Source organism: Medicago sativa, chromosome 2, assembly GCF_051527215.1.
Source record: "Medicago sativa cultivar Bolivia chromosome 2, Bolivia_mono, whole genome shotgun sequence".
In the NCBI taxonomy this organism is placed as follows: domain Eukaryota; kingdom Viridiplantae; phylum Streptophyta; class Magnoliopsida; order Fabales; family Fabaceae; genus Medicago; species Medicago sativa.
Genome location: NC_140750.1, coordinates 18,612,382 through 18,625,247, shown reverse-complemented (window position 1 = coordinate 18,625,247; position 12,866 = coordinate 18,612,382). Strand labels below are relative to the sequence as shown.

The 12,866-nt window shown below is 33.5% G+C and overlaps 1 protein-coding gene across 1 annotated transcript; it reads right to left on the bottom strand.

Annotated features, from left to right (window-relative positions):
- Positions 1-552: 552 nt before the first annotated feature.
- Positions 553-2,917, bottom strand: LOC146945185 (transcription factor MYB78-like). The gene is made up of 3 exons (XM_085743541.1): positions 2,542-2,917; positions 1,816-1,945; positions 553-1,542 (listed from the first exon to the last, which is right to left on the bottom strand). The coding sequence occupies exons 1-3, from the start codon at positions 2,708-2,710 to the stop codon at positions 855-857; spliced, it is 987 nt and encodes a 328-aa protein (XP_085599667.1). The 5' UTR covers positions 2,711-2,917; the 3' UTR covers positions 553-854.
- Between the last annotated feature and the right edge of the window lie 9,949 nt (positions 2,918-12,866).

Here is a 12,866-nt window from a genome sequence, read left to right as displayed (position 1 = left end):
CAAAAGTGGAACTCCTTATATAATCCATATAATACTTGATAGAGTAAAAAAAGAAAAAAATTATTCCGTGAGCATAATTCAGTTGGCAAAGACATGCATTGTTATATGCAGGAATTAGGTTTCGAACTCCGTATACTCCACTTATTCACTTTGAAAAAGGTGAATTCTAACCCCCCCACACTACTTAATGAATGAATATATACGAGTTTTTAAAAAGGAAAATATTTCACACTTTCTTTCAATCTTAACCGTTTGATTTTAAAAAGTTCGACTTTCATCTTATCTCAATCATATACAAATGATGATTTGTAATTGATTAAAAGAATAAATTTCATTCTGCATCAAATTATTCTCTTAAAAATTCATAACGTTTCTAATGAGAAATTGAAAAAATGAAGAAGGATTGGGGTATATTGTGGGGAATCAATTATGCACACCTTTATATTATTTTTTAATTTAATGTGTACGATTATATATGAATCCATAATGCACTCACTCACTCGCTACTGCTAGTCACTATATATCTAGGGAATTAAGATAAGAATCAAAATATAATAGAAAACAGAATAGTGTTAATAATTTCAAAGAATGAAATCTTACATAAAGAAAGCTTAAATTACAAATATTTCCCACACCCCTCTAATTAAAATAAGAAAAATTAAAGAACAAAAAGGAAAAAGAAAATCTACAAACTTAAAACACGTAATTCACATTTTCTTCTTTGTTCTTATATTCCTTAATTTAAAATCTACATGTGTGTCCTACATATGAATTTATTATATTTGCTCATTTTTCTACTTCTATTAATTTATCATCTGTAAAATATATTTCATAATAACCCTCTTTCCTTACTTTCACATGTCATTGAGATGTTGAAAGAGTAACATGTTTTCAACATTCCAGAAATTGTCAGATGTGTCCCCTTGAATCCAAGGAGTGTTTGGTTCCATGGAACTGAAATCCATTTGAGGGAACAATCCAGATGGGCTAGTGATGCAATCAAAAAACCCAAATTGCTGAGCTTGTTGGTAATAATCAGAATTAGGGTTATTATTGTTGTTACTACCAACTTGGACATTGTAATAATCTTGAGTCAATTCCGAGACAGGCGAAACTTGTGTCCCAAATGAATCCGATGATGCAGCCGCGGCGCCATTGCTACTATTCTCTGGAGTATAACGTTGTGTAACATGTGAACCACATAAACTGTTGGTGTTCATAATTGTTGGGGTTAACATGTTCGCGCTACTATGAACATCAAAATTGTTGTTTATGTTATATGTCGTATTGTTGGTGGTGACCGCTGTTGTACCACTTGGTGAACCATTATTAGTGGCGGTGGCTCGGGTGGCGGAGGTGGATGCGGCAGCTTGGATGCGCTCCACTAACCTTGGCATCCAAAGGTAGCGCATGGCATCTTTGAATTGCTTACTGTTTACGTCACATTTGAGTTGTTTGGCATGTTTTTGGACACGGGTTCTCCAATAATTCTTGATCTCGTTGTCTGTTCTTCCCGGTAAGTATTGTGCAATTTTGGACCATCTAATTGATCAATCAAATAATTAATTAGACACAATAATTTGACCAACATTTTAAAATTAGAAAGATTAAATTACCAAAATAAATTAAAGACAGAAAAAAAATGAAATTTATTTCTAATTTCGCGTCTCTAATATTTAACGACGAATTTGGAAAGATTTTTTTTTTCTTCTTTTTCTGTAATAATAAATTTTAGTCCATAACTTAACTATTCTAATTGCAACAAAATAATATAACTTTGATGTGTATGTTTGTATGCATGTATCTATTGCTTACCGGTTTCCCCAACGACTATGAAGTTCAAGAATAAGAAGTTGTTCTTCAAGTGTGATGTTACCACGACGAACATCTGGACGAAGATAATTCAACCATCTCAATCTACAGCTCTTGCCAGTTCGTTTGAGTCCTATAACAAAAACAAAATTTCTTCAATTGGTAAAGTTTTCAAGAATGCAAGCAAAAACAAATCAAGTAAAATAAAGAGCAAATTTTTTTTACTTTATTTAATACGGGAAATATATGATATTGCGTTGTAGTATCAAATTCAAATTCATTATTCTTTTCTATTTTCATAAACGTGATGCAGCCAAGCAATTATATATGGGCCACCTATAGTTATATGGTATTTCATTTCCATAATTAATTTATTTATGCCCCACCACACACAGAAGTATATGCCTTATATTAAAGTCCTGGCTAACATAATCACTATCATATGGTGCTCTTCATAAGAAAAAAACCGCAAACTTTGGCTTTTTCCAAAAAATTGATTGGTGTGATGAAACAAGACGAGAAGTGAAGGAGCTTTCACACCACAATTATAGAAATTAACTAGCTAGAAATCAAGCATAGCGTTGAAGAAAATAGTGGAAGTATATGATTTTCCATCAACAATTGCAATCATGAAACAGCTATAGTGGTCCATAATATAATATATAGTTCTTATTATTCTTCCATAAAAACTAGAAAAATATACATGAAAGAAAAAAAGTTATGAATTACCAGCTGAACGAGCAAGAGTGTTCCATCGACCTTCACCATGATTTGCAATGTAATTGATGAGAGCAAGATCTTCATCGACGGTCCATGGTCCTCTTCGAAGATCCAACTCATCATCACTTTGGAGCATGGTGATGTTCGAGTTGCTTATTACACTTCCTTCCACTTCCATGAAATATTGAAATTTTGTTAACCCTACTTTGGATATGTATATGTTTGAACACAAAGTGATGATAAATCAAAAGATAAGCTAGTTAGCTTTTGATTTGAGAAGTTTGTGAGAGTTTGCTTTGATATTAGTTTGAGGAGGTAAGCAATGTTTTTGAGAGAAAAAGAAAGAGAGATTAGGAGAAAGAGAAAGAGGTTTTTGGCTTATTACAAAGAAGATAGAGAAGGGTAGAGGCTTTTTATAGATATATTCAAAGGATGGGGTCAAGTAAATGAGATAGAAGAAAAATTGGAAAAGGAAAAGGAAGAAAATGATGGAGTTTGGAAGGGATTGATGAGAGATAAAATAAATAAAACTAGGCTAAAGTAGTAAAAATTAATGATTTAATTAACGAAACTTAAAGAAAATTTTGAAGAAAAAGAAATTATTCATGACTTGTTAGTAAGGAGAAGCTACAAAGTTTGACGCTTTGACATTTGACTTTTATGGCTTTGTTGTGTGCGCGCGTGCACTCGGGTATTCTTGCAGCTGTTATTCATACTTCTATATAATGCCACCAAAACACACATAAAAATCAAAATAATGCTAACAAAATTTATTTTAACACACTCTTTATAACATTCGATTTCTTATAGGATGTAATACTTGGTTGGTTTCACTACTTTATATGGGATCAATTCACAAAGTGGCATGACATACCTAATAAATATATGAGTGTTGTTAACATTACTTTAAAAATAGACGCTAACACGTGTTTTAAGTACACATATTCAAAATCTAAATATAATTTTTTTTAAATAGTGTATTTAATATATTAAAAGTTTAAAATTCTTAATAAGTGTCTTTAAGACACATGTTAGCAAAACCGTTTATATAAATACATTTTTAACGCATATAATTTTTTAGATTCTTTACGAGTCTAACATTAGATGAGATAAGATCTCATAAATATACTATAAGTGGTTGCTAATTTTCATCTTACAAGTTGATTTTGTAAAGGTTGAATAAGGTCAAGCCTAAATTATAAAATGATTTGAAAGCTTATCCACGATCTGTTTTGTCACCTGCTATCATGTTACAACATCATTTCACTTAGAACATGATCCATATACAGTTAAAACTCTATAAATTAATAATGTCAGGACTGGAGAAATTTATTAATTTAGAGAGTTATTAATTTATCGATAAATTAATAATTATTAATTTAAAGAGTTTTTAAGTAATTATACTGTACATATCAAACAAAAAGGCAAATTAGTCTATGCCTCTTAGAATTACGTTGCAGCGAACCTTGGGACTCAACGTAAATTAGTAACTACTGTGTTCATATGCATTAGAAATCAATAATGACTTTTGAAGTACAATAAATGTAAACAAGAGGAACAAATGTGTTCAATGTATTCTTAATATTTTTTTTTTTCAGTTTCTATGAATTATTAATTTATGATTTTCTTGGGACCGAAGATTATAAAGGGATCTCCCGAAAAATTATTATCTTATTATTTTATTGAGTTTTTCAATTTTATACATTGGCCCAAGTCGGGACCGGACAAATTTATTATTTTAGAGAGTTTATTAATTTACCGAGTATTAATTCAAAGAGTTTCTACTGTATCTAGTTTTGGTCGTGAGCGTGAGAGGTTGTGTCAAGAGTCTCATGTTCAATTAGATAAGACATGCAATTGTGTTTATAAGTGGTGGAAATTCTTCACGTTGCTAATTAACCCAAATTCTAAGAAGATTGATATCTTATACCCAATAAGACAAAGATGTGTTTGATTTACTAAAAAAAAAAACAAAATGAACAACACAACTCTTATTATACTTTATTTAATTTATAAACTAGCCACAAGGATGGGAAAAAAACAAGGGGCTTGCGACTAGACCGACCTTGTGTAAGTACAATTAGGCCCTTGACACATGTGATAGTCGGATTTAGACAATTGTATCAAATCGTTTATCAAGTAATAAAATGTAAGCAGAGTATCGAATCCACAAGGGTTGTCGTTCCAACTAGGCAGTTCACGTTACTTATTTAGGAACAATAAAACAATAAATAAAAAGAAATAAAATAAAAGATAAAAAGGGAGTTTTGCAATTTGATCTTGTTCCTCATAGCGAGAGTTGCGAAGTAATCTGTTTTGATTGCAAAATGTTAGCGGCGGTTAGGATTATTCGAATCTCCTCTATTCATTTGTTGGAATTAATTAATGTTCAAACATTAGTCATATATTGGTTTTACATCTTCTATTTAAGTGATGAGTTGTGAGGTTATATTTCCTACCAGCTGTTGAGTTGCACCTACTGATCATACGAGTTTGTAGGTGGGGTCTTATTCCCTTAAAGGTATAGGTTTATTCTCCTCCAATTGTTGAGTTGTAACCTTACATCAGAGTTTATATGCGAGTCAATGCTTAGAGTCGTTAATCCTATAGGGGATGCACTTCGTAAATAGATGTATGTGGGGTTCTTACTCTCTCAAAGTTGATTGAAACAAAGACTTAAATTAGGATTTCCTCGTCTATGAATCTTAGAAGTTCATCTATACTTTTCCTCTCGGTTGTTCAACACACTAACAACCATATCTCGTCTACCTTACCAAAGATGAAAGAAGAATAATGTTATTATGCTAATTTAATTCTCTGGTGTTACTACTTTTTCCCTAATTATTGTATTCGTTATCTTAGTTACTTCCTCATTCTAGTAGGTTTACACAATATTAGGTATGTCACTTCCCTAAGTACATTTATCTAAGGGTTGGTTCACTTTAGAAAAAAATAAATAATTCACATAATACAATTAAATAGAATTCATAAAATATTTGAATAAATAACTTAAATTAAATAATCCAACAAATAAAATAGAGGTTCATATTAGAACTCCACCCTAGTAGGGTTTAGGTACTCATGGTAACTAAAGACAAATTACAAAAGAAATAAAAATACCCTAGAGACTTAGAGTGAGGAGAGAGAATCCTCCCCTGAAGCTCTTAGTGCTTGACATCCTCTTGAACCGCTTCGTTTTGAACAAAAAATTATGAATGAGAGAAGTTGTATTTATAGGAAAAGTTTCTACCTAGGTTTGAGACTCAAAACTGGGCTTTTTCCAGTTAAAAGTAGCAAAAACCAGTTTTTTCCCGCAGTCAGCATACCTACGGCGCATGGCCTAGTCGCTTGGGGAGCATAGATGTATTTTTGCCATGTCCTGAGACTATGGTACATTCCTGGAGCGCATTAGTGCAGTTGTCTTGCGCGTAATCACCAGTTTCTTTGTCTTTTGGGTGTTTTTTCATACAACTTATCTTAGGACTTAGAAACAAAATTCCCCCCTTTGAAATATTTTTTCTTCACAAATCTTCAAGATGCTTTGTGTTGCCAATTTGCATGATTTCTTCTTGAATTACATCAAAACACCTTAGAATTGCTATGTTTCGAGAAAAACTAGAATTTCATGACTCGAAATAAAAACATTACAAAATGTCCCAATAACCGTAGGCAATTTCTCTAAAACCCCTCTATTTTGGATCAAAAATAAATAAAAATGACATAAAATATGCTAAGAATAACGTAAAATGACATGTCATCAACAGGGCCTCAAACTTAGAGGGGCCTCAAAATTTGATGGAATTTGTTTGTACCTACGGCTAAAATCTGTCACTAAGTGTCATTTATCAATAGGTAAAAGTCTGAAAGACAACAATTTTGTTGTCAATTATGCGTTGTCCATAAATAAATGTCTATTTGTTTCCAGGTAAAAGTCATGTTAAACCATTTAATCATATATTTAACTACAACTTAGTTGTGTCACTATAAGTGGTGTTAGATTTTTTTTTTCAATTCTTTTGAAATGAAAATTGTCAACATTAGAACCGTGCCTCTGAATTGCCGGAGACGACCCAACATGAGATTACAAAAATAATTTTTTGTCTCTTAATAAACAAGAATATTTTATCTCAAATACAAGTTGTGTAAAATATTAAAATACCTTTTTTCTATTTTGAACTAAGAAAAGTGTTATATATATATATATATATATATATATATATATATATATATATATATATATATATATATATATATAGCTCTCTCTACTCTCACATCTCTCATATCTCCCTCTTCTCCCTCTCCTCTTGATATGTCATAATTTGTGTTGTTTTTAAGTGTTTATTTCAATAAGATTTTGTGAGTTTTAGTCTCATTTTAGAACTAGTTTACTTCAATAGTTTGTGTTTTATTTTCAGGACCAAAATGATGTTGAACAAGTCTTCGGAACAAAAGCATGAATGAAAAGCCAGGAAAAAGGAAAAAAAAAATCAAGTTCCAGGCCGTTTTCGCCAGGCACAATCGTGCGACATTTTGCGCTGACTGTGTGTCCCTATGCCTTGGTCGTGCGCAATAACAACGAATGACACGCACGGGACCATGCGCATCCGACGCACTACCGTGTGTCCCTTCAGTGCCCAGTTCTAGCCGTTTTTTATACCATGCACGGTCGTGTGCCTCACCAACACGACTGTACGCGTTCTGCAGTTACTTTTTGCAGATGAAAACTCTTGGTTTCTGCCCATCATTGCCTTGTAATGCGAGTTTAATGCCTTGTCTAAGGTTATAGGGTATATATAGGGCTACTTGTAAAATATCTTGGAACTTCTTCTCAACTTGTTTACATTTGTAATCAAAGTTTGTCATTTTGTTCTAAGTTCTTGCTATATTTTCTGCATTTTTACATTTCTGCACTTTATTACCTTGTTCTTTACATTCTTGTAATTTATATTCAGCAATTTACTTTCATGTATTTATATTCCATGACTTTAATTTTATTTTCTTTGTCTACGATGAACATGAGTGATTTGACTTTCTAGGCTTGGGATTGTTGGAAAGTCTACTGACTAAATCCTATTCAAACCAAGTCTAGAACCTTATTTTATTTAAATTCTTTTCTACTCTAATCTCATCATGTTTAAATCATATTTCAAATAACAATTGAAGGATTGAAAGATAAAGATTTTTATTGGAACAAATGAGATTAGACAAAGTGAGCAAAACATGATAATAGTTTTGTAAACTTTGAGACAATAAGATTAAAGCTTAAATGGTTTCAATAACAATCAACCATGAGAATAAGGTTGATTGTCATTGAGATATATTCATGTCTTCTGAAAAGAAACATGAAATACTTACGAAAATCTTGTCTTAAGAAAATGAATTTAAGATAGAATAAGGGAATATATAAGGAATTTGTTTAGTTTTGTCATTAAGATTGACCACAATCCTAAGACTTTTTATTATATATGAATTTTAAACCAAGAAACTGTTAAATTTCTAAAACACCAATCTTTTCAGCTAATCAACATTAAAAACAAAAGGCTTAAACACACTTTTTACCCCTTAAGTTTTCAAAAGTTGCAATTTTGGCCCCCTTTTTAAAAAAATGGCAAAAACACCCCATGTTTACCCCCTTTTGCAAAAGCCCAATTTTGACCCAGTCAACCATACTTGGCATGCCACCTATGTATTTTTTTAATTTTTTTATTCCACGCGTATAATTAGCTAATAAAAATAATAAAAAATCACAAAAAAAATAGTTTGGCACGTGAGAGCTTCAAAGACCAAATGACCATCATCATCATCAGCTTCTATCTTTCATATTTTTTTCCTTTGTTCTTGCTCTTTCATAAACCCAAATCAAACCAAAACTCACTTCTCCTTATTCTACCTCCTACTCACATCAACTCTTTTATATTCCATAATAAAAAAACCCCAAATTCCCTCTTCTTCTTCTCAATCATCATCACACATAACAACCAGCATTCCTTCACTCTTCTTCTCTCAACAAAACACAAAAATACCAATTTTTTTTTTTTTTTTTTGTGAAAATACACATAAACAACACAACACAAGGAGCCACAAATCTGAAACGTGTTTAACAGATCCGTTTGACAAATAAAATAAAAAAAAAACATGGTTTCTAATTTCTGCTCAAACACCCATTATGGCTGCTGTAAGCAAACGTTAAACAGAATTTTCTGGCATGGTGGTGATGTTTTCCGATGCGGTGGTCGCCGGAGCAAGTTCATCCAAACATGATTTTTCTTGGTGAATTTTGTAAGGAATACGAAGGAGAGTATTTTTATGGTGGTAATTTGTCGAAAAACAATTTGTGGTGGACGAGATCTAACAATAAAGATGGCGTTTGAAAACTCAGAAAATATGTCCAATCAAAAAATAAATTTAAGAATGAGATATAGAAAGAAGAGATGATAAATATTATATATTTTGTTTGATAAATGGTGGTCAGAAGTACCATGGTGGTGGTGGGTGGCTGGAAAAAGGGGCGGTGGGTTAGGAAGAGGAAGAAAGAATAGTGAGGAAAAGAAGGAAGAAAGAAGAGAGAAAAGAGAACGGTGAGATTTAGCATGAGAAAAGGGAGTTGTTTCCCACCATGAGAAAGTAAATTTTAACCACTAGATCAAATAAAGAGCACACATTTATCATAGTCCCTCAGCACTATATTATTCTTCCACACCATCTTCCAACATTATTCTTTCTCCTTCAAGCCACACCACCACCAACATCAAACCTATTGTCCCATTGTTTTTCAGAAGAATTTAAAAGGATAGTACTGTCTCAATTTTAATCCCACAGTATACTGCATCACCTAATTTTAATGTTTTAAAACGTTTTTATTGTTCTTTAAGGCATTTAATTGTTTCTCTCGACACATTTGATACCTAACCCACCACCACCAGCAATCAAATCAACCCTTCTATCTTTCAATTTTGCTTTTTAATTTGGACCGGAAATGGTGACCAGAAACTAGCCGGCGGTGGTGTGTGGTGGCTCTTCGACGAAGGTGCCCAAAATGCAAAAAGAAGTAAAACAATGGAAAGATCTTACGATGAAGAGCACAAATCTAATGTATGTTTTTCTTATAAACATGCTCATGGTGGCCGAAAGTGGTGACCGGAAAACTAACCGGCGGTGGTGTGTGGTGGCTCTCAGGCACGGTGCCCAGAATGCAAGAAGAAGTAGAACAATAGAAATATCTAACGATGAAGAACACAAATCTGATGTTTGTTTTTCTTGAACATGTTTAAGGTGGCCGGAAGTGGTGACCGGAAAGGAGGAGGAAGCTGAAAAGGGAGAAATTCGAGACCATGGAGAAAGAAAACATGAGGCAGGAAAGGGGTAATTGATGACTGCTTTTTTTGTCTTTTGTCACCCATTTTTAGATGCTACAACAGAGGAGAGGGGAATTGCAGGAATGATATATATGTTGAAGACAATGAAGGTTGAAGATCAATATTAAAGAGAAAGAAAAAATATAGTGTGGACAGACCAAGCTAAAATCAATACACCTGTTTAATATGACCGTTAAAAAAAACTTTTCCATGGTGGGAAACAACTCCCATTTCCCATGCTAAATCCCACCAGAGAGAACCACACGTGCCTCTCCCTTTTTATTGCCTTTTTTTTATTTTTTTATTCAAATTATACGCGTGGCAATTTTAATAATTTTTAATTAAAAATTTACACATGTGGCATGCCAAGTATGGTTGACTGAGTCAAAATTGATGTTTTGCAAAAGGGGGTAAACATGGGGCGTCACTTTTGCCATTTTTTTAAAAGGGGGCCAAAATTGCAACATTTACAAACTTAAGGGGTAAAAAGTGGGTTTAAAATCGGTAATTACAACAACTCTCTGTGGAACGATATTTTCACTACTCGATAGAACCGTACACTTACGGATTCGTATCAACCCCCCCTCTCTTTCTGATCTAGGGATGGGAATAGGCCAGATCGGCCTACACCCTAGCCTACGCCAGGCCAGACTTTTTTTCTTAAAGTTCCGGCCACATGCCATTCAAAAAGCCTCTTAAGCCTATTAGGCCGACCTATTTAAGTAAACATGAATAATATTATTTATTATTATATTATATTTTTTACTTTGAATTAAAAATAGAAATTTGTAAACTTTTTCAGTAATTTAAGCTTATTAGTATACATTAATTTTTTGCATATATAAATGTATTATTATAAACTAGAATTGAAATATGATACAATATATTGTCAAATTCTCTAAAACCTCATGTTGATTATCAAAAGAGACTTTACGAAAATTGATATATTAGTTTGCTACTCTATTTAAAATTAGATCACATTGCTTATTTAAAGTTGTTCATAAGATATATGCTTTTAAATAAGCTTGCATGCCGTATCTAACTTTGAAAAGACCAGGATCAGACCTAAAAAGTAGGTCCATGGCAGGCCGCAGGTCAGGCTTAAGCTTTAAAAAAAATTGGCAAGTCATGTTTGGGCCTTGCAAAGCCTAGCTCGGCCTAGCCTAAATACTACATGAATGAAGCAAGGCTACAATTAAAAACCAAATTACAAAATACTTGGGCCTACAATTTCTAATACTCCCCCCAAACTTAAATTAAGTGGTATAAAAAACACTTGGATTCAAATTTTGATATCATAAGTTTGCGGATGATTGTTTTTCACATTTTGTTTGCGAATGATTGTTTTTTATTTTTCAGGGCAAATGAAAGGGAAGCACAAGTAATGAAGACTATTCTTGAAACTTATGAGCTAGCATCAGGGCAGGCCATTAGTCTTCCAAAAATTGAAGTCTTTTTTAGCAGAATTATCCCCACTCCTCTAAAAGACACCATAACCAACATCCTTGGAGTCAGGACAACAATGGGAACTGACAAGTATCTTGGCCTCCTGTCTAAGGTGAGTCGAAGTAAAGAAGCAAATTTTGGCTTTATCAAGGATCGAATATGGCATAAAATCAAAAATTGAAGAAGCAAGTGTCTATCTAAAGCTGGAAGAGAGGTAATGATTAAATTGGTCCTCCAATCTATCCCATCCTATATCATGAACATATTTCTGCTTCCCACCAAATTAATTGATGCTATAGATAAAATGATTAATGCATTTTGGTGCGGTCATGGAGGATCTATGAGGCGTGGGATGCACTAGATGTCTAGGGAAAAATTGTATGTTCATAAAAATTATAGAGGTATGGGATTGAAAGACTTTACTTCTTTTAATGTGGAGATGCTTGGAAAATAAGGATGAAGGTTCCAAACTGATTCCTCTAGCCTTGTTACTCGTTTGTTTAAGGCGTGATATTTTCCCAATAGTGGTTTCATTGGGTCAAGAATTGGGCATCATCTAAATTATGTGTGGGAAAACATATTCAATACAAAATTTGTTGTGAGACAGGGAGCCCGATGGTGAATAGGCTCAGGAGCTAACATACCCCTTCAAGGTGCACTGTGGGTCCTTGTCAACAGACAGTCCCATGTATGCGCCTTTAGCCCATATGAAGTTGTGCGACTTTATTGAGAAGTAAACTAAGGTTTGGAAAACAACTTTAACCTTAATGCTGCCCACTGATACTAAATACTACGCTTCAACCTAGGATAAATTGATTTGGAAGCGGAAAAGAACTGGACCTACTCTGTTCACAATGCTTATCGAATTTGTATGAATGAGATTGTAGGCAATTCTCACCTACATGTACATGGGCGATGCAATTTAATTTGGAAGTTAGAAGTGCCTCTTAAGGTCGAGAATTTTATTTGGCGTGTGTGTCGTGGTTGTTTTCCAATGCGTGCTCGTCTTAGTAGAAGAGGAGTGTCATGTCCAATTGATTATGTTCTTTGTGGTAGCAATTACGAAGACATCATCCATGTTCTTTTAGAATATCCTAAAGCTAATCAGGTGTGGCGTGATGTGAATATTTGGGACAACATAAACATGGTTGTTCACCAAAATTATAACATAGATGCACTTATTTGTACTCTTTTGCAGCAATTCTCTTCAACCCAAAGTTAACTTTTTTCACGGTTATGTTGAGTTTATGGAAACGCCGCAATCTGAAACTTGGCAACAATTGAATGTAACGAGCGCACAAGTTATTCAATGTGCAACCCACTTATTGGATGAATGGAGAGCGGCTCAATGCACCAGGTCCCGTAGTGCAGGAAGTTCAAACGCAGTGCAACATGGTTCAACAAGCCGAGATGAGGCAAAGTAGACGAAATCAACACTTGGCAGGTATAAATTTAACATTGACGCCTCCTTTTCTTTATCACTTAACATGGTAGGCTTGGGGATGTGTATTAGAAATGATGCTGGTGAGTTTG